This window comes from Molossus molossus, unplaced genomic scaffold (assembly GCF_014108415.1).
Source record: "Molossus molossus isolate mMolMol1 unplaced genomic scaffold, mMolMol1.p scaffold_m16_p_8, whole genome shotgun sequence".
Taxonomy (NCBI): domain Eukaryota; kingdom Metazoa; phylum Chordata; class Mammalia; order Chiroptera; family Molossidae; genus Molossus; species Molossus molossus.
The window spans coordinates 106,804,224-106,829,978 of NW_023425402.1; the positions used below are offsets into that span (position 1 = coordinate 106,804,224).

General features: G+C 54.2%; 1 protein-coding gene across 3 annotated transcripts in view; it reads left to right on the top strand.

The window, feature by feature from the left end:
- IGF2R (insulin like growth factor 2 receptor) overlaps positions 1–25,755 on the top strand; it is a 99,058-nt gene that overhangs the window by 56,117 nt on the left and 17,186 nt on the right. For all 3 annotated transcript variants that reach the window (XM_036248039.1, XM_036248040.1, XM_036248041.1), the window contains 22 exons: positions 89–226; positions 786–930; positions 1,418–1,595; positions 2,128–2,243; positions 2,688–2,856; positions 4,281–4,460; positions 6,815–6,916; positions 8,034–8,135; positions 9,694–9,889; positions 12,854–13,024; positions 13,643–13,786; positions 13,892–14,067; positions 14,592–14,679; positions 15,261–15,476; positions 16,471–16,601; positions 16,875–16,972; positions 20,738–20,874; positions 21,864–22,054; positions 23,430–23,556; positions 24,137–24,256; positions 24,548–24,804; positions 25,094–25,312. In XM_036248039.1, coding sequence (XP_036103932.1) covers positions 89–226; positions 786–930; positions 1,418–1,595; positions 2,128–2,243; positions 2,688–2,856; positions 4,281–4,460; positions 6,815–6,916; positions 8,034–8,135; positions 9,694–9,889; positions 12,854–13,024; positions 13,643–13,786; positions 13,892–14,067; positions 14,592–14,679; positions 15,261–15,476; positions 16,471–16,601; positions 16,875–16,972; positions 20,738–20,874; positions 21,864–22,054; positions 23,430–23,556; positions 24,137–24,256; positions 24,548–24,804; positions 25,094–25,312 — 3,401 coding nt within the window. The remainder of the gene's footprint in view (positions 1–88; positions 227–785; positions 931–1,417; positions 1,596–2,127; positions 2,244–2,687; positions 2,857–4,280; positions 4,461–6,814; positions 6,917–8,033; positions 8,136–9,693; positions 9,890–12,853; positions 13,025–13,642; positions 13,787–13,891; positions 14,068–14,591; positions 14,680–15,260; positions 15,477–16,470; positions 16,602–16,874; positions 16,973–20,737; positions 20,875–21,863; positions 22,055–23,429; positions 23,557–24,136; positions 24,257–24,547; positions 24,805–25,093; positions 25,313–25,755) is intronic.

The following is a 25,755-nucleotide window of genomic DNA, read 5'->3' on the forward strand; positions in this document are numbered from 1 at the left end:
GAACCTCACGCCGTCTTTGTAGGACGATTTGTAGAACGGGAGATTTTTCGGGGGCGGTGGGTGATGGTTCTTTCCTCCCTATTGACAGGTGATCTGGAAAGCGCTCCCGTGTTGAGAAGCTCCGGGGAGGACGGCTGCTCCTACGAGTTTGAGTGGCACACGGCCGCGGCCTGCGTGCTGTCCCGGACCGCGGGCGATAACTGCACCGTCCTAGACACCCAGGCAGGTGTGTATCCGAGCAGCACCCGTGTGGCCTCCGCCCACCTGGACCTGCGTAGGCTTCTTAAAAAAATATTTCCTATCAGTGTTTTAGAGATAATCTGCTTTAGACTGATAGTAACACTGTTTGACCAAAAATCTGAAAATCTGATGTTGGAGGCTTAACTGAGATCATAAAGAACCTGCCTTAAAGTCGTGGTGGAGGCAGGGTTGCTGAATGCAGAACCTGAGGGCCACGAAGGGACACATCATCTTGGAAAAGGCTTTTCCCACGAGGCTCTGGCCACGAAACCCTCAGAGAGCCTTCCATGCAGGCCCCATGGGGTACCCGTCCTGTGTGCAGGTGCCGGTGGCTTATTCTGACCAGCAGTTTCGGGCGTCGAATAGACTTTAGGTTAGCAGCGTAGATGCGATGGCCCCTCCTCCGGGACTGTCGGGAGCTGTGCTTCCGGTGGCCCGCAGGGAGCCTCTTTCCTGCCTCGGTCTCCCTGCTGCCGGCCCCCCGAGGAAGGTCTCTGCCTGACCTGTGAGCTGAGGCGGCTCCTTGATCCCTTTCCCTCTCGCAGGGTTTTCCTTCGACTTGTCCCCTCTCACGAGGAAAGACGGCTACAGGGTGGAGACGGCGAAGTATGACTTCTACATAAACGTGTGCGCGGCCGTGTCCCTGGGCTCCTGCCGGCCGGGCGCGGGCGCCTGTCAGGTGGCCAAGAGGCAAGTCTCCGCGGTCAGCTCGGGTGTTTCCGGAGGTGTCTTGGGTGACAGCCATTTTCAGGAACAGGCGTGTCCTCTGCGTTGAGACACCGAGAAGACATAGCCTGCTAGCCAGGGGATGCTGGAAGTCTTGTTTCCCAGGGAAGGGACCGCCAAGCCCGTGGCAGAGGAGCGGGTTTCCCTAAGGCCCCACTTCGGTGTGGCTGGCTCTTCTCGGTCGTTAGAGAGATGTGTGTGCATGTTTCTTCACTCGCTAGTTCAAACGAAGTGAGGTGTGCCTTCAACCAGTAGTGGGTGTGGGTTCCGGGGTGGGGGCGGGGTGACCCTCTCCCCCACACTGGGCTTAGAAATCCTGACTTGGGATCAGGGTGGTCTGTAGCCCCGGGCCCTGGGCACAGCGCCCCCCGAGCACTGCCCTTCCTCCAGTGTCAGCACCACCGTGTGTCTGGTCTCCCGATCTCCTCTGAGAGACGTTTATTTGTCTTAGTGATAAGAAGGCTTGGAGCTTGGGGCAGAGTAATGCTAAACTCTCATATTATGATGGGATGATCCAGTTGAGCTACAAAAACGGCACGTCCTACAATAATGACAAGCACACCCCAAGAACGACACTGATCACCTTCCTCTGTGACCGCGACGTTGGCGTGGGCGTCCCTGAGTATCAGGTAGGGATGTGCTGTGCGTGCGGGGGCTGGGGGCGACGTCGTCTGGCAAAGGCAGGAGAGAGGAAGAGGGTGTTGTGACAGGGCTGGGGGCTTCTGGGCTGAGACGAGGTTCTCACCATAGGTGGGGTGCGAGGCAGGGTGTCCCCGGGATAAACTGTCAGGCTGTCTGGTATTCTGGCCAGGTTGTCACCTCTTGAGCTTTTAATTAATTATTTTAGATTTGCTTCAGTTTTCATTTTCTGAGCTGTTTCTCCAGTGGGCCGTCCTCAGGGACAGCGCCCAGCCCTGGTGGGTGAGGGTGCAGAACACAAAAGCATCAAACCATCTCTCATTCCCACTTAACAGAGACTGGGTTTCTGTCTTTAACTTTTCACGGGACACTCTTCCTTTTAATAAATGAGGTGGGTAAGGTAGCTTTCCTTACAGTGTTTATTTATAGACAACGTACCTGTCATGTTTCTTTAAATCCCGGCTGTGCGTAACATCCCCTTCTCTCTGCCATCCCCCCCTCGCCCCCTTGCTGTGCGATCAGGAGGAAGATAACTCTACCTACAACTTCCGCTGGTACACGAGCTATGCCTGCCCAGAGGAGCCGCTGGAGTGCGTGGTGACCGACTCCTCCTCCATGGAGCAGTACGACCTCTCCAGGTGAGGGGTCAGCCTGCCCTGGGCCTGGGCCTGGGCCTGGGTGCGGCCAGTGCTGAGGACACTGAGGCCTTGCGGGTGAGCACGGGCCTGGGCCGTTTGTAGGCAGTTCAGTTAGTTCTGGGGTGTAGGACCAAGATGGGGAGCTTGAAGCAGAGTAAGTCTAATGGTGGTCTGGTGGCCTCTGACGTTAGCCTGTCTGCACCGCAAAGCCTCTGCCCTTGGCTGCATCATCCAGGTCAATGACTGTCAGGACAGAGGTGTGGGTGCAGGTCGAGGGGCGCGGAATTCTGTCTGGAACAGAAGTCAAGCACATGGGTGACCTCCGTCCCAGTGAAGCCAACTCCTGCAGTGTGATTGGGAGGGCACGTGTGTTCCGTGGTTCTCCAACTCCTTGTAGTGATTTGTCAGTCTTTGAAAGCATATATTTTCCTTCTGAAATTTCAGGCTTGCAAAGTCTGACGGTGGCCGTGAAGGGAACTGGTACGCCCTGGACAGCGCGGGAGAGCACAGCCTGTGGAGGAAGTACTACATAAACGTGTGCCGGCCTCTGAACCCCGTGCCGGGCTGCGATCGCTATGCCGCCGCCTGCCAGATGAGATACGAGAACAATCAAGTGAGGGCCGGCCTGGTCATCTGGTTCTCCCTCCGAGCGTAGGCCTCCGTGGGCGGGTGTGGTTATTCCGGGACTCCCGGATCAGCGTAGGGCTGGCTGCTGAGCGCGGCTGCTGAGTAGGTGCGGGGCCTCCCATGAGTGCGACTGTGTGTGGCTCATTGTTCAGATTTAAACCCCAAGCGAGCCTTGGTTTTGGTCACTCTGATCACTGGATCGGCAGAGGGAGCTTCTGGCAGAGTGTCTAGCCTGAATTCCAAAGTGCCTTTAAAGAATAGTGTTTGCTTTCAAAAGCTCTCGTTTCTGGCTAATTAAGGGGGACACCAGTGGGAGAGTTGCAGCGGGTGAACCAGATGCGAGGTGTGCTCTCGCCCGGGCACCCAGCTGTCCTTCACTGTCTGCTGAGTGTGGTTACTATCCGCCATTTGGTATATTTCCTGTGCTCTTGACACAGTGAGTCTTAAAATAAAGGTGGATGGATGTGTGCTTCTTTAAAAATAGGACGTTGGGCCTGGCTGGTGTGGCTCAGTGGTTGAGTGTCGACCCATCCACCAAGAGGTCACCAGTTCGATTCCCGATCAGGTTGTGGGCCTCATCCCCAGTGGGGGGCATGCAGGAGGCGGCCAGTCGATGTCCTCTCTCATCGATGCTTCCATCTCTCCCCTCCTGTCTCTTTAAAAAAATCAACAAAGAAAATAGGACACCGGGAATGTGCTTTTCCTGGCCTGTGTTTCGTGGCAGCCGGGAGGTTCTGGTGTTGCGGTGGTGGTGAACCGAGTTCCCTGTGGTGTGTTCGTGCACCTACGTGTTTGCTCGTTGTGGGAGCAGTGGTCTCAGGACAGTCAGCGCTTGATGTCGCAGATTCTGTGTCAGCGGATTCCTCTGCGTGCTAACATCTGTTCCTCCAGCAGCGGTGCCATGGCTCTCTCGCAGCTCCTTGGGATGTGGGCACGGTGGCCCAACATGCATGGTCCCTGCTGAGGTGGAACAAGGGGACACTGCATCCTGGACTGTTTCCTACCCAGATGACCAGAGGATGGGGGGTGGGGCAGTGTGGGGCCCTGCCTCCGGGCAGGGCGGATGGGGTTTGAGTCCTGCATCTGATGACTGTTGGGGGGTGGCCTTGGACAGGCCACCATGTCTAAACATCGTTTTCTTACTGTAACGGCAGTGAAATCTACCAGCGTGAGTTGTTTTGAGGATTTAAGATCATATTCTAAGTGAGATCTGTGTACATAGAGTTACAGGTTTCCCCGTATGTATTCCGTGTTCACTAGCTCCGAGTTCACGGTGACTTTATAGACCACAGACTGCTGTGAATAACAAGGATCTGCGGGAGTAGTGATGGAGTCAGACGGGGAGCCTGACGGACATGTCTGCTGGCAGGGTGTTATTTGTTTGTTTATGTTTACTGCTTGTTTTCGCAGGGTGTGTTTTCCGAAGCAGTCTCCATCAGTAACTTGGGGATGGCCCAGACAGGCCCCACGGTGGAGGAAAGTGGCAGCCTCCTGATCGAGTATGTGAACGGCTCGGCCTGCACCACCAGCGAGGGGAGGCAGACCACCTACACCACCAGGATCCATCTTGTCTGTTCCAGGGGCAGCCTGGTAAGGCGCTGCTGGCCCCAGGGCTGGGGTGGTTCTGGGGTCGGCTGTGACCAGTGCTGCCTAAGGTGTGTGTCATCGGAGACGGATGGCTCTGGGGTGGGTGGAGGGTTAGATCCCTCCTAATTGTGCTTCTGGTCAGCCCGTGATGAACTGAGGAGGCAGGAGCTCGCCCGAGGCTTTCGAGTCTCTACCCTCTGGAGTGTAAGCAAGTTCTCTCGTTGCTGGTGTGTGACAGCGCTGGGTGGTGGTCTGTAGACTTGAGTTTCTCTCTGAGTTGGACAGGCACCGCCCTGCCCGTTCTTTCAAGTCAGTGACCCGATGATTGTGGCAGAGAAAGGGTCTGGAGCTGGTTCCATCCACAGTCTGCAGATGAGGGAGCTGAGGCTCGGTTCAGCTCAGGCCCACGACAGACAGTGAGGGACAGATGTGCAATTCACTGGCAGAACAGGACAAAGAAGTTAAGGCTGGGCAGTAGAACGGTGACGGAGGCTGCTTTGGGCCCTGAGTTCCTTAGCTGGGGCAGAACAGAAGAGAACTCTACGTGTAAATGCTTCAGGGGTCATTCTGTATAGTCCCAATCTCTTTAAAAAAAGAATTATGGCAAAAAATGTATAACATACGATTCCCCATTTAAAGCGCTTGTGCAGTTCAGGGGCGTCAGGTGCATTCCGTGTGCGCACCAGCACTGGTTCCTTTCCCAGGGCCCCTCACCCCGCAGCGCCCCGGTACCTGGAGTTACGCTTCACACCTGCGTCCTGTGCTCTTCACGTGATGGCCAAACTCAGGGAGACACAAAGTGGCAATTCTGAAATCCACATTTCTTACTAAATAAACTGTTTAGAAGTCCTCTTGTTAAGGGTATATTCCAGCTTCTTCTGGCTTTATTGAGAAGTAGCAAAGGGTGTTCACTTCTCTCAGCAGTACAGTCCCGTCCTGCAGACCCCAAGTTCTCTGTGTGTTTTGCCAACACGTGATACTCTTCCAAGAGATCATTTCCCTAGAGTTCAAGCCCTCTCCGATAAGGAGGACTTGCCAGCTGGCTGAGCATGGCCCGAGCTTGGGCAGCCATGTTCTTCCTGCCGTCTCGGGAAGGAGTCCTGGGTGCCCGTCTGGGCCCTCACCACCTCCTGGGCACATCTGTGTGTGCCTCCTGGAGCCTCACCCTCCTGCCTGCCCGGTGGTTTCCTGGTAACGTGATGCTGGGTGGTTCCGGCAAGTTCTTTTGGAGCCTTAGTGCCTGTGACACCTGGTTCAGATGGTGCCTTTTAGTTTCCAGAGCAATTTCACACTGTTACTGTATACCTCGTACAGGGCCGGGTCCGTATCGTGGGCCAGGAAATAACTTGGTGAGGGAAGAGGGCCACGCCCACAGAGCGCTGTGCAAGTCACGGAATTGTCATGGCTCAGGCTCAGTTCCTTCTCAAGCCAGCTTGTGAGGCGAGGCGGGCGGACGTGTTTTTATTTCACCGTTGGAGACTCAGGCTGACAGGGTGGGGGACGGCCCGGTGTGGGCTTGGGGTGGGAGGACTGTCATCTCCTTCCCCTGTGAGCCTGTGTAGGCGTCTTAACTTCTCTGCGCCTCAGTTTTCTCATCTGTATGCAGATGTCGGGTAATTACAGAACCTGGTTCGAGGGGTCATGGTGAGGTTTAGGTGAGAGATGCTGATACAACTCTCAGCAGTGCCTGGTACTCGATAGACGCTCCCACTGCAGCTGCGGCTGCCCGTCACCGGGTGGCGCTGTCATGCCAGGCAGCATGGCCCGAGCTCGGGAGCTCGTTGCGAAATTCCCAGAGAAGTGCACAGGTTATAAGGTACTAACAGCTGGATGCATTTTTACGAATTGGCTGTGTAAGCAGACACCCCCACATCTAGAAACAGAACAGGACCCAGGAGCCCCCATAATGTCCCTCTGGTCACGTTTCAACCCCTGTCCTGACCTCTAATGCCACAAGCCAGGTTTGCCTGTTTCTGAGCATGCGTAGATCACGCACTCTGTAGTCTTTGGTCCTGGGGTTGTATTCCCCACTCTTGGCGGGGAGCGTTGTGAAAACGTGGACTTGGACTGAGACTTGGGTTTGGATCCCGGTTCTGCCATTTCTGCTGGCGTGACCTCAGGTAAATGTCTTAGCATCTCAGCCTGAGATGATATCTCTGTGATAAGAATAATGAGGGCATTAAGTTGTAATTAAGTAATGCTCACTAGGCACCTGCCTAGCCTATTGACGGACACACAATAAAGTATCAGGAGATTGCAGCCATTCTGTAGAATGAGCTGGACCTCTCTGGATTTCTTTGGGTTAGATTGAGTTCCGTTTTCTTAGATTGACTGTTCTTCTGGACTTGACCTTTCAGAACACCCATCCAATATTTTCTCTCATTTGGGAGTGTGTGGCCACTTTCCTGTGGAATACAGAGGCTGCCTGTCCCATCCAGATAACGACGGACACAGACCAGGTACGTGTGCCAGCCTGGGCCACTCTGCGCGCTGCCCTGGGAGTCCCGCCCGGCGCCCCGCTCTGCGGGCCCCCTTCCCTCCCGTTCCCTCTGTGCCGTCGGCAGGCGCCTGGGAGCCATGCTTCACCCCTCCCCCCATCCCCAGGTCCAGTTGTACTCTCTGATTACTGTAGATCCTTTCCCCTGCTTCCTCCCTCTCCCCTTCAGTGCGGCCGTGGCACCCCACTGGGGTCTGGGGCTCTTCGCCACTGCAGAGATCTGAGTGGTTAATATGTATTTCAGTGCCTGCCACCAGGGAAGCAGCCCACCTGTGCTATTGTTGACACTCAAGGTTCTAGCGCTGATCCCAGCTGCTCTCCTACCGTCCCCTCTGCCTGGGCCGTGCGCCCGCTGCGGTCTGGGCTTGTCTGCTTCTTGGCCGAGGCTCTTGCCCTCAGGGAGCCCTGTCCTGCGCGTGTCCTCTGACCCCCGAGGGCGGCTCCTGTTTTCATAGCTCTGGGTGTCTTCCTTTGTAATGGGATGGCGTTTCCTCCCCCCTTCTTGAGAGCTGGCCAGGGGCGGACCCCTTGATGGCAGAGCTAGGCTTACCCGAATGGTGTCCCGGCATAGGGTGGAAGGCAGAGGTGCTGCGCCCCATCCTCTGTCAGTGCTTTCTGGGGTGTGACTGCCGTTCCTTCCCCTGCAGATGGTGGATGGGGCAGAAGAAAGACATGGGTTGTGGGGGGGGTGAGGTTCATCACACCTAGAGGAGAGGGACAGTGAGGAACCTCGTTGTCCTTCCCATCATTGCCTTCAAGTGCACATCTGAGAGGAAAACAACACTGACATCAACTTTCTTAAGTTGGTTTAAAAAGTTATTTATGGGTCTTTCTTTGTTCCTTTTGTCTCGCGGGGGGGGGGGGGGGGTCAGCATTGGTCTTACTCGGGGAAACAGAGCAGATTTAAGAGCTTCCAAGTAAGTGTCCTGTCTGAGCCCCACACTTGGCGGACTTCAGGGCGCGGCCAGAGGGCTGCTTCCTCGCCGGGGTCTCCATCCGCGGAGAGCTCCGGGTCTGGGGGTGCTGTGTGCTCTGCCCTCAGGCCTGGGTTTGAGTCTCTTCCCACCTTGTTCTTGCAGGCCTGCTCCATAAGGGACCCTAACAGCGGGTATGTGTTTGACTTTAACCCGCTGAACAGTTCCCAAGGCTACGTGGTCTCGGGCATCGGGAAGACTTTCATGGTGAGCCTCGTGATGAACTCTGGTTTGCTTCGCAAGAGGGCAGAGTGCTCTGCAGCCTCCAGCTGCTGGGCGGGGAGGCAGGGGCCCGAGGAGTTGCTCAGGGCATTGGGATGGTGACTCTCAGCAGGAGGAGACGGGAGAGTCCCGATTTAAGGGGGAAATGAGGTGAAGCCATCGCCCCATCCCGGTACAGTGCAGATGCAGGGAGCTAGTCTTCAGAAATAAGTTATTCCTAGTCTGTCTAGAGCAGGTGTCCCTGGGCCAGCTACACCTGGTAACTTGTCAGAAACACAGGTGCTCGTGAGTGGGGCCAGCAGTGTGGTTGAACACGCTTCCTGGTGATTCTGCTGCCCCCGGGGTCTGAGAACCCTAGTCGAGAGGAAACGGGCCTTCTGTTACCCTGCGAAAGGCAAGCGAGCTGGAGGGCTGTGTTCTAGAGTTCTGCCGGAGCTGCCTTCATAGACAGTCCTGACGGTGTGTCTGGGGCAGCAAGGTGGGGAGTCTCATTAATGCCATTGTATCATAAACTAAGCACCACTAGAAAGGGAGGAAAAACTTTAAAAAATAGTTTAGTTTGTTTAAATTTCTGTAGCAAAATCCACATTGGAAGCAGGAAGTTGGCAGGAGATTGTTGTGTAAAACCTGGATGCAGAGGGGGCTTTGTAGATGCTCTTCAGGCAGACAGTGGCGCACACAGCTGTTCCACAGCCTAGGGGGACCCCCGGGAGATGTGTCTTTCAGCAGCACTTGGGTTGTTCCCCCGCCATGCACCCCAAATTGCTACTCCGGAGTTTGGCTCATACCAGGTGGCTTATAACAGGTTTACAGTAGGTGAGTGTATTTAGCTGCTTGTAAGAGTGTGAGAGGCAGATGAGAACCTCGTTGAACCCCGGAGAGAACGTTCTAGATAACCCAAATCCCTATGGAACGGTTAGATTAGATGATCCCTACTACTTGGCCTTGCCCTACCTGACCGTTTCTGAAGTAGGAGATGTGGTCTTTCAGAAAAACGTGTCCTGTACGTAGTCGTTCATTCTGTATACGATGTCCATGCACACTCAACAGATAGAGGGCTTTCCTGTCTGTGTTCGTACCGAGAGGAGCTTAGTCTTCATTTTCATAACTGCAGGGATTGTAACTGAATTGAAATGGAAGGATACCAACATCAAGAAGTCTAGGGGTATCACATTATACTTCCTTTTAACTAACGTGATTTCAGCTATGTATACTTTCTCTAATTTAAAATATTGTAACATTATGGTTTACATGCGTCCTCTGTTACACGAGGTGCGTTGTCATCTGAAAGGTGTCTGTGCCTCTGGAGGTACAGGGTTGTGTAAACAAACGTGCCAAGCCTCGGAGGCAATTATGGGCCATTGGACTTTGATTTTTGCTTTTCATGCTGACTCCAGGACTTCTCCGCCCAAAGGTGGGAGTTGGTGACTTGAACGGGGAAGGCCAGCTGTTCGGTCTGGCAGGGTCTGGGTCACAGGGCTGTCGTTCGTGGTGAGTCCACAGCCTGAGCGCGACGGTTCGGTTCTTCCCGCCCGGCCTGCAGTTTAACATATGCGGCACGATGTCGGTGTGCGGGAGCTTGAACGGGATGCCAGCTTCTGGCTGTGAGGCACCGGCGCAGACAGCAGATCTCAAGGATCTGAAGCCAGAAAGGCTGGTCGGGCTCGAGAAAACCCTCCAGCTGTCCACGGAGGGCTTCATCACTCTGACCTACGAGGGACCCTACTCCGAAACCAAAGGTGAGCCCAGAGCCGTGTTGTTTTAGCCGACGTGTGTCCTGGGGGTTCTGTGGCTGCCGCCCTTTCTGAGTGTCACGTAAATGCCGAGCTGGGTCTCGGAGTCCTGCTGCCTCTGGGCGCGCACCACGGACGCGTCCCTGCGCTCGTCCAGGTCCCTCACGTGTGGCCCTGTACTGGAGGTTGCCGGACCGCTGCTGCTCCTTAGTCCCCTCCTCCCAAGCGTCCTCCGTCAGTTGTCCCTCTGACACGGGACGTTGTCCCTTTTCTTTATCCTGTCTCTTCCAGGTACTGAAGGAGCGATGGGTGACAGTCATAAAAATTACTTTGTTTTCTCCTCTTCTCCCACTCAGTCTTCATTGTGTATTGATACTCAGTTTTGCTATGTTAAGTTTTCTACCATCTGTACTCTTTTCTGCAACTGCGTTGTGCAGCAGGAGCTTGGTGTCATGAAGTGGGAGACGCAGCCAGGGGCCGGGGGTGGAGGCGGGGCGGGGGAGGGAGGAACGAAGGTTGGGGGTGGTGAAAGCTGGGGAGGGGGGCGGGCGCCAGGCGTGGAGGCACAGCTGCACCAGATCAAGCGCTTCCTGTGTTGGGGTGTCGGGGTTCTCACCCAGCCCGTCTCAGCCCTCACCGGTGCTCACACCCTCCTGCTTAACCACCTCTTGGGTGATAGGTGCCGAAGGCCCGGAAAGGCCCCCTGCGCTGGACAGAGCCAGGTCAGGACCCAGGTGCTCTGATTCTCATGCCGGCCCTGCCTGTTGCGCCTATGCGTCCTCTTCTGCGGTGGGAGAAACAGGGTCGCACAGCTGGGAGGCGCAGGTCTGGGGTTGGAATCCACACCTCTCCGGCTTTTAGTCTGTTGTTCCCACTGCTCGTGGTGAACTCGGGGGGAGTCAGACGACGAACGCCATCAGTCGAAGTTGGTATCCAGAAGGGGGTGGTCAGAGGGCTCGGCACCCCAGGGTGTGTGACAGCCCGCAGTCCTTGTTCACCGTGTGCGTCACACCCAGGCTCCTAGGTAACCCACAGCTCGGCACGCCAGGGTGTGTGACAGCCCGCAGTCCTTGTTCACCGTGTGCGTCACACCCAGGCTCCTAGGTGACCCACAGCTCGGCACGCCAGGGTGTGTGACAGCCCACAGTCCTTGTTCACCGTGTGCGTCACACCCAGGCTCCTAGGTGACCCACAGCTCGGCACACCAGGGTGTGTGACAGCCCACAGTCCTTGTTCACCGTGTGCGTCACACCCAGGCTCCTAGGTGACCCACAGCTCGGCACACCAGGGAGAGAACAGGACAGGCACAGAAGGATCATTTCGTGATTCCTGCGAAGGGTCGTTTAAGATTTGGGGATCTTTCCCTGTGAGGCCTGGGGGCTGCTGGCAGCTCTTGGGAGAGTCGTCCTTCACAGGAGGAGCCAGGCCGCTCGCTGTCGTCGCTGGCGAGCATTTGGGCCGGAGATGGAAGTTCCAGGGAGACATTTTAATTGGTCAAAGGAGAACTCTAGTAGAGCTGGGTGGTGGTCACCCTTTGCTGTGCAGATGGAAAACTCTTTGACTCTTGGTCATCCCGATACCAAAAAAAACCACATGCTTTATTCTTTCTTAGAATTCCTTTGCTGTCCAGTTTCACAGGACTGTTTATAGAACGGTCTAGCTTAGACACTGATATGTGGTTTCCTTCTCTAGTTCCACTTTGGGAAGGAATCCCGTCTCCCAGGGTTACTGCTGTGGTCGTTCGGCCACGACCGCTAACGTGCACTCTCTGCTGGGTTTGGATCCGGGCTCCAGCGCTCCGGGGACTGGGCTCAGCTACAGAGCCTGTACTGTTAACTGTGACCTTAAGCTTGTTCCTTAGTCTCTCCTGGCTTCAGTCTCCTGCCGTGTTACATGCACATGTAACGCCTCGGGCCACCTCTGCAGAGCGTCGTGGAGTTAGTGTGTGAATGGGCTCTTCACCCCTGCGGCCTCGGCCCGCACACCCCGTGGTCCCTGGGCTGCGGGGGCCTCTCGGTGGCGGTTCCGCCTTTTCCTCGCCCACCTCCCTTCCAGCCCCATTCGGTCCGTGTTCAGCTCGGCAGCCCCAGGATGTTTTCCGTGTCAGAGCCCCGCACCCGAGTGGAAGGCAGCGCTCTCGCCGTGGCCTCGGGACCTCTCTTCTCGGTGGGACCACTCTCCTCACACCTCCTGGTCTGAAGCCATCGAGGCACATTCTTGCCCCTCACCCCTCCTGAGCCGTGGTCCTTGCTGTCCCCCCTGCCCTCAATGCCCTTCCCTCAGGATGGCCACGAGGTCCGTTTCTTCACCTTCCTCGGGAACCAGCCGAGAGCCACCTTCTCAGTGAGCCGGCCACTGCCTTTAAAATGGTCACATTTCATCCCCTCACCCCTGGAATTCCTTATGCCTGTCTTGCTTTTTCCTTCATTACACTTCTCACCTCCTGGCCAGTCACAGGCTGCGTTTCACGTGCTCACTCCCGGGGCCCTGGACAGGAAGGAAATCTTGTCTGTCACCCGTGTGTAATGGGAACTTCGCAGATATTGTTGATCAAACCAGTAGAGGAGAGCTACGTTGTTTTCATTGGTAATGGATTTTGCACTTGTGTATTTTCTGGAGTATAGGGTGGAGCAGAAGTAGGTTTACAGTTAGTCCTGTGTGAAATAATATAGTAATTCATAAATAATATCAGAGTAAAATGTTTTGTGTACTTACAATTATAAATTTACTTTTGCCCCACCCTGTGTATGAAAGCCAAGACATTAGGTTCACGACGCAACCCCATCTGCTCGTGGGTCACTGTTGCAATGAATGTGGCCACCCTGGTTCAGATCGGGTCCCTTGAAACGGACCTGGCGCTGTGATGTCACTGTGTCCGAGGTAGCCTGTGGCTTGTTCCCAGCGGAAGCGTTGTCCAGGGCTGCCATGTGACTGCTGCTGTCCTAACAGTTTGGCCTTCTTGTTCCCCAGAGACCGGTAATGTTTTCATCATCCGCTTCGTGTGCAATGATGACATTTACCCAGGGATCGCCAAATTCCTGCATCAGGACATAGACTCTGGCCTGGAAATCCGGAAGACTTTCTTTGAGCTTGAAACAGCGTTGGCCTGCGTACCTTCTCCAGTGGACTGCCAGGTCACAGGTAAGGCCAGAGGACCAGGAGCCAAGAGGCCGGCCAGAGCGTGTGTACATGCATGTGCGTGTGTGTCCACGTGAGTGTGTGTGTGTGCACGTGAGCGTGTGTGTGCACGTGAGAGCGTGTGCCTGTGTGGTGTGTTTTATTCTACAGGCAGTGTGCAGTTTGTGTCACACATTTTCTGTGAATGATACTCAGATTTGGAATGTTTCTCTTGAAGAGAATCTGGGGTAGTTTATAGGTTGAAGCAATATTTTGGGACCAGAAGCTGCTTAAGTACAGAGAAGAAAACTTGGGGGAAAAAATCAAATACACTATCAGAGAATGTTTATTTGAGGAAGGAAAAATGAAAAGCATAAAGCTGCGGAGGGTGGCCCAAGGCTGAACGGTGTCCGGGACCCTCCCGTGGGCAGCCCCTCCTCATCCCTGCTGCTTTGTCGTGAACAGCAGCTGTGCGGGTCTGGGCGGGCTTGAGGTGTGTGGGAGCCTCCGGGACCGCCTCACGTTCTCGCCGGGAGCGTCGTGTCGGGTCGGCTCGCGCAGCATCGGCCCTCGTTGGGGTGGGAAGGTCGTGCTCAGAAGTGATCGAGGATGCGCCACGCAGCGTGTCCCACTGTGTTTCAGACCTCGCTGGAAATGAGTACGATCTGAGTGGCTTGAGCAAAGTCCGGAAGCCGTGGATTGCTGTGGACTCCTCAGTCGACGGGAACAAGAGGACATTCTACCTGAGTGTGTGCACCCCCCTTCCTTACATCCCCGGGTGCCGTGGTGAGTTCAGAGACGGCGACTCCTGTTCCGCCCGCCCCCCCCCCCGACCCCCCTCCCCGCCCCTCCTCCCCCGCCCCTCCCAACGAATTTCCCGGCTCTTCGCAGGCAATGCAGTGGGGTCGTGCCTGGTGTCTGAAGACAACAGCTTGAACCTGGGCGTCGTGCAGATCAGCCCTCAGGTTGCAGCCAACGGGTCCCTGAGCATCGTCTATGTCAACGGGGACAAGTGCGGGAGCCAGCGCTTCTCCACCAGGATCACGCTCGAGTGCGCTCAGACGTCGGTGCGTGTGCCGCGCGGGTGTCTCGTGTGTCGGTTCCAGGCCCGTCCCCCTCCGACCTTTGGATCCTCTGTCTCGTTTAATCTACGGTGTTTCCCTGGGTTTCAGGCCACTTGATAGGGTTTGACTGGACGGTGCTGTTCCCCAGGCCTCACGGGGTTAGTAAGAGCTGTGCATTTTTCTCACGGAGGTGAGAAGTTGGCTATCGATTGTGGCATCATTTCCCTTTTTTTAAAAAATTCTCCAACCGAGGTTATTTTCTCCATTGATCTTCAGATAGAGTGGGAGGGAGGGAGGGAGAGAGTTGGGGGGAGAGAGAGAAACATTGATGCGAGAGAGACTAATCGATTGGTTGCCTCCAGCACCACCCCAACCAGTGCTGGGGAGCAAACCGCACCATGGTACATGACCTTGACCGGAATCGAGCCTTCAGCCCAGGACCAACGCTCTAACCGCGGAGCCAGACCGGCCAGGGCCCTTTTTTTTTTTTTAATGAAAAGCAAGCAAGCTGCTGATTTCTGTTCCAGGGCTCGCCGACGTTTCTGATGCTGGATGACTGTGAGTACGTGTTTGTCTGGAGGACCGTGGAAGCCTGCCCCGTGGTCCGCGCGGAAGGTGAGGCCTGGGCCCAGCTCACTGGCTGCGAGGGTACGAGGAGCAGGTGCTCTGCACAGCCCCGGAGATGCAGAACCCTGTGATCACGGGCACAAGCGTGACCAGGAAATGCTCATTATTGGATGGATAATTTATCTATTTTTTAAATATCATCTAGGGAACTTTTTTCCCCAGTTACAGTTGACATACAATGTTATATTAGTTTTAGGTGCCCCACATAGTGATGAGAACAAACAGATCATTTCTCATCCTTGAGTTATTTTACCCCATCCCATTGCCAGCTTCACTGTTGGTGTTGTCTTCACGGACCTGCCTGTACAGGTCATTGGCCTCTCACACTTGAGCACACATGTATGGGGAATCGTTTGGTGTAATTAAGTGCATCTTTACCCTGTGTCCTGGGCTTTTCTAGAATGCTGTTTGCCAAGCAGTTTGTAGTATGTATATATAAAAACAAAACGAGACCATGTGGACACGTGTTTGATGCCTGTTTTAAGATAGCACATGCCTGATTGAAAATTGTCTAACTTCTGTCTGCAAATGTGAATGGCAGTTGCCCTTCACGTCACGTGTTCTTGCAGGAGACAACTGTGAGGTGAGAGACCCGAGGCACGGCCACTTGTACGACCTGAAGCCTCTCGCCCTGAACGACACTGTCGTGAGCTCCGGGGAATACACCTACTATGTCCGGGTCTGTGGCAAGCTGTCCTCAAATGTCTGCTCAACCAACGACAAGTCCAAGGCCATCTCGTCGTGTCAGCACAAGCGGGGGCCTCTGGGATTCCAAAAAGTGGCAGGTACTGTGGGTTTTCTTTTGCTCTTGTTTGGAAACGTTGGGATTACATATTGAAGATGGTATGCTACAGAGTATCTCTCTTGAACAGGAGAAATGACTGCTGTGTTCTCGTGGGACAGCTCATTAACGATGTGTCTGCTAGTTTTCTTACTGAATACTGTGCATGTTTTTTAGAGTTTAGTTTATTTCATTCTTATTTAGCAATACCAGTTGTGGATTCTGAGATCTTACTTCTTTTCCATTATTGCAACATTGCGACCCATTGAACTAGCCAGCAATGAGTGTTCTGAGTAGTACTTTCTAGAATTGAGTCAAAGGGACACATTTAGTAAAGGGTTTGGTTCTAAAACTTACAGGGCAGGCTCTTGGTCATCAGCGGCAGGGCAAGTGATTGTAAGTTGAAGAACATTTTTTTTTTTTATCCTGACTCAAGGACATTTTTCCATTTTTTGTTCAGACAGAGTGGGAGGGAGAGAAAGGAAGAGAGAGAGAGAAACATCGACATGAAAGGGACACGTCGAGTGGCTGCCACCCACACGACCAACCAGGGCCAGGGACAAACTGCAACTTAGGTACATGCCCTTAGCGGGAACCGAACCCGGCCCTCTGGACTGCAGGCTGATGCTCCAACCGCTGAGCCAAACTGGCCAGGGCAATTGAAGAACATTTTAAAAAGAAGCTGAAGTAGCTGCTGTGGTGTGTAGCAGCCCTTGGGGACTGAGGAGAGGAAGTGACAGGCTGATCAGGCTGAGGAGTGTCTGTGTATCATCTGTCCTGTGGTTAGTCTGTAATGTTGCAACCCTAGGCCAGAGAAGCCTGGTTTTATTGTTCCTGCTGTAGTGTGACAGAGAGCAGGTGACCCAGGGCCGGCAGGCCCGGCATACGTGGTCGTCTGTTTACTCAGAGTGCGTGTTGCAAAGTGTGTCCTCATGTTGAGCGTGGCGACCTGGGGCTTCCTGGACTGATCTGTGTTTAATCAGCTGCTTCTTAAACAGGTCTCCTTACTCAGAAGGTGACTTACGAGAATGGGCTGTTGAAAATGAACTACACTGGGGGGGACACTTGCCATAAGGTGTATCAGCGCTCAACAACCATCTTTTTCTACTGCGACCGCAGCACCCAGAAGGTGAGCGCTCGGGGTCCACAGGGGAGTCCTGGCGGTGTGGGGCACGCCTCACCTTCGGGGTGCCTGTCTTTATAAAATGGATCTGCTCTCGTCTCAGCTCCTGCTGAGCTCAGTTTAAATAAGTTACTTACAGAGACTGTGTTGAAACCTTGATGAATCTGTGTAGTTTTCAGTGAACATAATTATCCCTTACTGTTTTTATCCTTAAAACTCAACATGTAAACTAATGGAAGTTTCCCATTTCATGTTCGTGTGTCTCTCCTGACTTCGCAGCCGGTGTTTCTCAAGGAGACCTCGGATTGCTCCTACCTGTTCGAGTGGCGCACACAGTACGCCTGCCCGCCTTTCGACCTGACCGAGTGTTCCTTCAAGTAAGTCAGTGCCCGAGGTAATGCTTTGTGGACAGTCGAAAACTTGATAGGATTTTGTTTTGATGGTTAATGGTCTGTGGTATAGGGTTACCTTTGTCAGGTGATGTCTCTGTGCTTAGTTCCTTAACAGTAAAATCGGGAGGTGGACCAGGTGAAGCTCTAAATCCTTCACGACGGAGGGTGATTATTTTGTGATAGGACACATGGAATGAGATTGCGGTCAAAACAGAAAGCCTTGCGTGATTCCCGGGTGTAAGTGGAGTGGAGTGACCAGGGCGTCATCTGGCCTCTGCTCTCCCCTCGGACACTGCTTGTGTGGGTCACAGCGGTGAAGATGCACTCTCTGTTCCCTCTCCGCCGCCGCAGTCCCTCGTCAGGGTCTGTCACACTAACGTTACGTTTGGTAGCTCTAATGGTCTTCCCTGCCTTATTCACAGGGTGATTGCAAAGAAATAAAAACTGACGGACAGCATTTACAATGTCGTGTAAACATCATATCTTGCAAAATCACATGGTGTGGTTGGGCCTGCAGAGAGATGGCATAACCCTGGGCCCCTTGGCCTGTTCCTCTGGAAGGAAATAGGCTGTTTAGGTCCAGAGTCCCTTCCTTTCCTTTTGTTTCGAAGAATCAGGCCGCATGTTTGCTGGCTCCGTGTTTGAATGTGGTGACCTCAGTAGCTTTGAAACCTCGGCATTTTTGTAGTGTCTTTCCTTTTGTTGTTGACAGAATAACGTGCTTTCCTGTTGTAGCGAGGACCACTGGGTTCTTTGTGGCGCTGTGTGTATGGGGAATCCTGTCTTCCCAGGACGGTCTCTGGCCTCCTGAGAAGTGCTTGTTCTGGGATTGCTCTGGGCCTGGATAGGCCACTGCCTCCTGGATTGTATGTCCCTTTCGTTTTGTTGGAGCATATCCTCACGCCTGTTAGAAAGGTGGTGTGAGAGAGAGCCCATACATTGTTTGAGAGTGCCTTAATTTTGCTGTCAAATCTGATTAGCTGGGTGTAGGATTGTAGGTGCAAAATGATTTCCTCTCCATTTTGAAGGCATTGGCCCAATTTCTACAAGTACCCTGCATGGCTGGTGAACAGTTGTTGCTGACCCTTGTGTTTTTATTCCACTCTGGAACACTTTCTGAACTTTTTCTACCAACTGTCCTTTGGAAATATTTATTTTAAATTTCTAATAAGTTCTTTTAATTATCTCTGAGGATACTGATGATAATTTTTAAGTTTTCTTTTCTTATTAAAAACCCTGTCATCTATTCCCTGAATTATAATTCATGTTTTTAATGACTGCCTTAACCATGTGTTCTTGACTTAACAAAAAGCCAACGTTGATCAGTAACTCTGCCCGTCCGTCCAGCAGTGCGATGGTGTAGAAAGCTTTAGTGCGGAACACCCTCCCCCCACCTTCACGGTACAGCCATCCAGTAGTTCAGACTTGTTTTCTTACCTCTCAAAGAAGTCATTTTTGTGATTTTTAAAAAATCACCATTGTTTACTTGACTATGTGACTTTCCTTTTATAAACAGCAAAAGAAATAACCCTATTACTTCTTTTTGCATCTTACCTCTTTGTTTTGATTTAATTTTCCTGCTTCTTTAGGTACTTTGTTGAGTGTAAGTGCTACTCATAGTGTAGCTTGTCACCAGTTGCTGCTGGTGTGTGATGGGCTAAGGAGCACCGGCAGGTAGATGAGCTTCATGTGAAGTAAGGAACCAGTGTGTCCCACTCACTGCTTCATGTCCCAGCTCCTTTTGCCAGGGCTGATGGGCCTGGGGTGCAGACCACACTTAGTAACACTGCTTGGTCGTTCTAGCAGAGTCTGCAGGGTTGAAATCTTGGTCTTTATCTGAAAGGGCTTAATTTTATCTGCACGAGTCTTGCTGAGTACAGAATTCTAGATTAGTAGTTCTGTTTGCTGTTCTGGTCAGCACTTTGAAGGTAATCCATCAGCCTCCAGTGCATGCTGTTGCTATGGGAGAATCTGCTCTCTATCAGTTGTTTTCATTCCTTTGTAGATAAGCTGTTTTTTCTTTACATATTTTTCTTATGTTCCGCAATCTCAGCATGATTTGTTTATGTGTGGATTTACTATTACTTATGTTCTTGGAAGTGGGTGCGTTCCAAAACCAAAGATCCGTGTCTGTTTTTAAGTTTGGAAAATTTGCAGTTACTGTGTCTTTGAATGTTGCCTGTAACCTATTCTGTTCTTTTCCTTTGAAATTTTTACTAATTGTATCTTTTCAGTTCTCCATTCTGTCCACATGTCTTTTAATATCCTTTCTGCACTGTATTGTATTTCCTTAGACCGATTTTCCACTTTGCTGATTCTCTCTCTCTCTTTTTTAATCCTCACCTGAGGATATTTTTTTATTTATCTTTAGATAGAGTTGAGGGGGTGAGAGAGAGAGAGAGAGAGAGAGAGAGAGAGAGAGAAACATCGATGTGAGAGAGACACATCAATTGGCTACCTCCTGCATGACCCTGACCAGGGGATGTGCCCTTGTCCAGAATTGAACCTGGGACTCTGGTCTGCAGGCAGACACTGTAACCACTGAGCCAAACTGGTCAGGGCAGAATGATCCTATTTAAATGTATGTCAGCTCAGACCATTCTTCTGCTGCAACTGTTCAATACGATGATTCTCCTGTGTCGTTGGAACTAGAAGCTAAACTTCTTGCTTTGAGCTAAAAAGCCTACTTGATATTGCCTCATGGTACCCCTAACCTAACCCCTGGCTACTTTACCCCTGCACATTTGCTCCGCTCCAGCCACACGGTGCACCTTGCTTTTAGAATGCGCCAGGCTCACTGTGCTGCAGGCCCTTTGCTCTTGCCAGTCCCTCTGCGTGTGGTCTTTACTGGGTCCCTGAATGGCCAGCTGTTTCTTGTTTTTCAGAGTTGCTGGGTCATCTTCCCAGGGAGGCCTTCTCTGACCACTCATCTCTTTCTCTCGCTCCCCAAACTTTATACCCCCTTCTCGCCTTTGCTCTCTTCACCTCTGATTGACAGCTGTTATACTATACACTTAAAAAAATCGATCCCTTTGATGGTTTCTTCCATTGTAATTCCTGTAAACTTTATAAGAGAGATGATTTTATTTATTTTGTTTACTACAATACTCTCAGCTTAGTGCTTAGTATTTTTTGAATAAATGGAAGTTCTTCATTCTCCTCAAACATGCTCGGATCTAATGAAGTGGTGACTGCGACTGTTCCTCTGTCTTCACCGTGACCTGTCACCCCATGGGGATCGAGTGCTGGTCTCACTCACCATTAACACTGCTCCTGGTGTAGGGTTGGCTCTCAGTAACTGTCTGCATTTGGGATTTGTGTAGTAAGAAAACCGTTAGCCTGAGTAGAAGGGTCAACACTGGTCCATTTTAATTTAAGTGACTGTAGGTGGCCTCAGATTTCGACAGCAGGTGGCCTGACCCTGAGAGGGATCTTTGCTGGGGTGCTCCTGGTGTCAGCTGCTTACCTGTGTCTTCTCTCTGGCCTGTGCACAGAGAGCACCCACTTCCCAGCTTGGTGTTTGGAGGTTTTTGTTGATACACAATCGTGTTGGACTAAGTGTTGAAGCTTCCTGAACTTGGGTTTTCGCTGGCTCCGACTTGGTGGGAGCGGCCCGGTTTTCAGTCCCTGGGGACGATCTGAGTCCCAGGCTGTCGGGGAGGACGGCACCCACACCCTGAGCCTGTCCAGGCCGCATGCTGACGCTCAGGCACGAGACAGCTGAGCCTGACGGCTGTGTTCTCCCTGCAGAGACGAGGCTGGCAACAACTACGACCTCTCGTCCCTGTCGAGGTACAGTGACAACTGGGAAGCGGTCACGAGTACAGGAGCCACCGAGCACTACCTCATCAACGTCTGCAAGTCTCTGTCTCCGCATCCCGGCACGGGTGAGAGGGCTCTCGGCGGGCTGAAGGCTTGTGGTCAGTTTCTGGGGAAATGCGTCGGTGTGGGCTTCTGAAGGCACATCCTCTCCGTGACACGGGGGGGTGGGCCAAGAAGCGGCAGGAAGACTGATTTCAGGATCTTAATGACCAACCCCTGGCGTGGCCCAGGATAAACCAGTGTGTGGAGTGGGGAGATGGAATCACGGTGACAGGTGGTTCTTCTCAGCAGGACAGGAGGTGGAGGATGTGGAATGGAGACAGGGCGTGTGCCTGCTGGGTCTTCTGAGAGTGACATGGGTGTCTGGTCCTGCCGTGCAGGGGCTCACCCAGGCCTCCGTGCCGGTGGTGAGAACAGAAGTCAGCCGTACACTGGGACCAGGAGCGTTCTGCAGTGACTGGGTGCCACCCATAGCCCCTTAAGTCCTGAAGACGAAACTTGTCCCGTTTTTTTGGAGTTTTAGTAGCCCTGCCCACACATTGTGAGGCTCGACTCCTGGGGCTCTGGGTTTCACCTACAGAAAGTGGTTTTCATCCTCCGTGTGGTTTGAGGTCAGGGCCCCTTCACTTGCTCTGTGCTGGGCAGATCGGTGTTAGTCTGTGGAGCAGGACAGATGGCACGGACATTTGGGGACTAAGAAAGGGGCAGAGTTCTTGGTGCTTTCTTGGTGAAAGAGGGCACATGAATGTAGGATGTTTAAAATGCCCCTTTGGCTTCATCTAGGTATTTTAGCTTCATGAATTTTGAGGTTCAGAAGTAATTCAGGCTGTGACACCTCGAATTCTCAGCATACCTGTCCCAGTCGTCTCTGGTCAAACAGTATTACAGTGAGTGAGGACTCGTGGTATCCTTGCCTCTGATTGACGTAGAAGAAGTAGACTATCATAGAGCGACTGTTGGAGTCGGCGCAGAGTGTCTGACATCACTTCCCAGGGACAGTGAAGTTCTAGGCGGGAAGGTGTCGGACGGTCACTTCCTCGTCCCCCTGTTGCAGAGTCATGTCCTCCGGAGGCGGCTGTGTGTCTGCTGAACGGCTCCAAGCCCGTGAATCTCGGCAGGGTGAGAGATGGCCCTCAGTGGAGAGATGGCATCACCGTCCTGACCTACGTCGATGGAGACTTGTGTCCGGACCAGATTCGGAAAAAGTCGACCACCATCCGATTGACCTGCAGCGAGAACCAAGTCGTAAGTGACAGCAGCCGCCTCGGCCCGAGGCTGTGCTGTGGGGGCAGGAGGAATCCAAGGGTCGTGAGCCGACCTGCCCTTCCCTCGGCCGGGAGGGGAGGACTCCGGATGACGGCGCCTCCGCAGGTGAGGGCAGTGTCGCGCTGCCCCGTGGGCCTGGGCGCCTTTCCTCCGGCCCGGACATGCCCGGCCTGGCCCTTGTAGCTTCAGAGTTCGTGGGTTCCGGTTAAAGTTTGACTCAGGGCCCAGAGACTGTAGAGAAAACTGATCCTGGACAACACGCTCCTGTATTCACGGGGCCGTTGGGAAAGCAGAAGGTCAGACCTGGGTCAAAGGCAGCGCTCCCCCTTCCCACCGAGGAACGTGGCTCATTACTTGCCCGCACTGAGCTCTCACCCATTAATAACACAAGCCCTGCCCAACGTGCCCAGTTGTTTTGAGGGTTACAGAGAAGAGGTGTCAAGTGTCGGGTGCCGTTTCTGGGGTGTGGTCGGTGCACCGGGAACGGCCGGGCCCGTCCTCTGGGACGTGAGTGACCGTTCCCAGGCGGGTTGGCCGGGGCAGCGCGGCTGCGGACGGCGGCAGTGGATTCTCGGGCGCTGGGGTATCAGGGTGCAGCCCATCTGCACTGTGGGAGAGTAGAGCTGCGGCTAGTTCGGGTTAGGGTCCAGCTAGACAGCCTGTTCCACGTGAGGACAGGTTGCCCACTCTGTCCAGTTGTCTTTGGCCAACAGTAGCAGGAGGAGTGGGGACAAGGGCTCGGGGCCTGGGGCTGGCCCTCTGGACTGGACGGCAGCTGAGGTTTCTCTGGGGCAGACTGCGGGGCTTAGCCTAGACTGAGCGGCCAGGCTCTGGGCAGACCTTCGACTCTGTGAGCCGGGAGGCTCACGGCGGAGGAGGAAAGCTGACCGACCGGGGGAGGGAAAGTGAGGGCTCTGCATGCGGTGCCAGGGGGCTGGCCAGGGTGGCCTCGTCCGGAGGGTGTGGGTGCGGACGAGGCTGAGCACCGGTGGCGAGCAGCTCTGAGGACGCGTGGAGCACGTCTTGGCCGGTGCGGTGGAGGGATTCGCAGAGTCAGTGGCGGGCCCTTCGAGCACCTTCGCCTGCTCTGTCCCCAGCCCCGCCCTGTGCCTTCGCTGAAGGAAAACCTTCCCGGTCCCCTAAGCGGATTTCTGGCTCTGGGTACCCGTCCCTCACCCTGCATCTGTGGAGCCCCCACTGGTGTCTCGGGAGCAAAGCTGACCCTTCGCCTTTCCTAAGTCAGCCTCATTTCGTAGAAGTCAGAGCAGGAGTCCCGAGCCCAGGTGCGCTGCCGGGCAGGCCCTGCCCGGGACAGCAGACCGCCCTGTCGGCAACGCACTGTTCTTCGCTCTAGAACTCCAGGCCCATGTTCATCAGCGCGGTGGAGGACTGCGAGTACACCTTCACCTGGCCCACTGCCGCCGCCTGTCCCGTGAAGACCAACGTGCACGGTGACTGCCAAGTCACCAACCCCGTCACAGGTGAGAAGCCACCGGTCACCGCCCCCCGTGAGGGCCCCAGCATGCAGCCGGCAGGGCACCTAGGCAGCGGCATCCGGCCTGTGTCCATCCGTCCTTTTCCCTGGGCCCGTCGTCTGCTCTCTGTCGCTGTCCTGGGAGCCCCGCCGTCTCCCTGGAAGCCATGTCCCCCGTGACCCCTGAGTCTGCGGGTGCTGTCCAGCAGCCCTGGGCTTGCAGAACCAGCCTCCTTGGTATCTGTTCACGGGGGACAACTAGGACACCTCCCGAGTCTGCTGGGGGCCTGGAGGACGCAGGTGGCGGTGCCCAGGCGTTGGCGTGGCGCCACTGGGCCCTCCCAGTCCCAGCAGCACCGAGTGGCTGCCGTGGCCCAGCGCCAGAGGAGGGTGCTGGGAGCCGCTGCTCCTGGGGAAGGACGGACACGGAAGACTCGGGCTGGGGGCCTCGTGTGCGGCTGGCCAGTCAGGAGCATTTTTAGGGCTGTGTCTATGAGGGAGGCAGGGGTCCCGACAGCTAGTGTGATCCGTGTGTGGTGGGCCCCCGACTCGGCTTCCTGGAGTCACTGCGTCCCGACCCCTTGCAGGACACCTGTTTGATCTGAACTCTCTGAGTGGCAGCTCCGGACACACGGCCGCATACAGCGAGAAGGGGCTGGTCTACATCAGCATCTGTGGGGAGAATGAAAACTGCTCTCCCGGCGTAGGTGAGTGCCGAGACTTCCTGCCACCCCAGCCTCTGCGTTCCTCCAGCCAAGTAGCAGAGGAGCCTCGAAGGTCACATCGTCCTCACCTGCAGCGGGCAGCTGACCTGGGGGGAACACGTGGCCTTGTGAAGAAATATCAGACGTATAACATTTGCTAAAACCACCTTGGACACTCTGAATTGTGGGTGTTTGCTGTGCACTTGAAAGTCTGGATTTGCAGGAAGATCTCGTACGGAAGTTGGCTGCTCGAATGCGTGACGGTGTTTCTTCCTCCCCGCTCTCCTGGCACAGGGGCCTGCTTCGGGCAGACCAGGATCAGTGTGGGCAAGGCGAGCAAGAGGCTCAGCTACGTGGACCAGGTCCTGCAGCTGGTGTACGAGGAAGGGTCCCTCTGTCCTTCCAAATCCAACCTGAGGTACAAGAGTGTCATCAGCTTTGTGTGCAGGCCCGAGGCCGGGCCCACCAACAAGCCCATGCTCATCTCCCTGGACAAACAGACGTGCACGCTCTTCTTCTCCTGGCACACGCCTCTGGCCTGCGAGCAGGTGGTGAGTCTGCGGCCGGGCACAGGCGGCATCGGAGAAACACGTGGGTGCACCCGAAGCCCAGGAGCTCCCGGGTGTCGTCACTCCCAGCAGACACCCCGTGTGTCTCATCCACTCCTGACGGTCCCAGTAATAACTGGTTCAGGAGTTAATGTTACGTAAACAAGCGTTTGGGGACGTTAATCCGCTCTTCGTGCTTTCTTGTTCAGCTTTTAAGTTCTTGTGGGTGACTTAATGGTGATCAGGAGAATCTCACCGTTCACTCCAGTGAGGTCCCTCTTTCCTCTAACAGACGGAGTGTTCCGTGAAGAACGGAAGCTCCATCATCGACCTGTCTCCCCTCATCCACCGCACGGGGGGCTATGAGGCGTATGACGAGAGCGAGGATGATTCCTCCGACACCAACCCTGACTTCTACATTAACATCTGCCAGCCGCTGAACCCCATGCACGGGGTGGCTTGTCCTGCCGGAGCCGCCGTGTGCAAGGTGCCCGTTGACGGGACCCCCATAGTAAGTGTGCGAAGCCTTAAGGGCAGAAACAGTGTTTGCACGATTTTAACAACAGACCTGCGCGTTGTGTTTCTTGCTTTCGCCGGGGAGGTACTCAGGCAGAAAGTGGAGGCGCGGCCTGGGACTGCGATGTTCTGGGACCTTGGAGAAGAGCGGCCAGGGTTTGTGTGTGGAGCTGTCGCCGAGGGTGCCGCCAGCAGGTCTTTGCGCCGCGAGGCAGCGTGAACACACGTACACAGATACACTCGTCTGTGTCATGAGAGCAGTCTCAAGGTTGTTCCCGAGGGAGACTTTTTTACGTCAAGCGCAAGGAAGAACGTTGCTTGTATCATTGCAATGCTTAGGAAATGCAAGCACTTTCTTTACTAAAAAGTGATAATGGCCAGAGCTGCTTTGCTAATAGCTAAATACTCTGCCTTGAAACTTTGGTGTTAAACTCACAT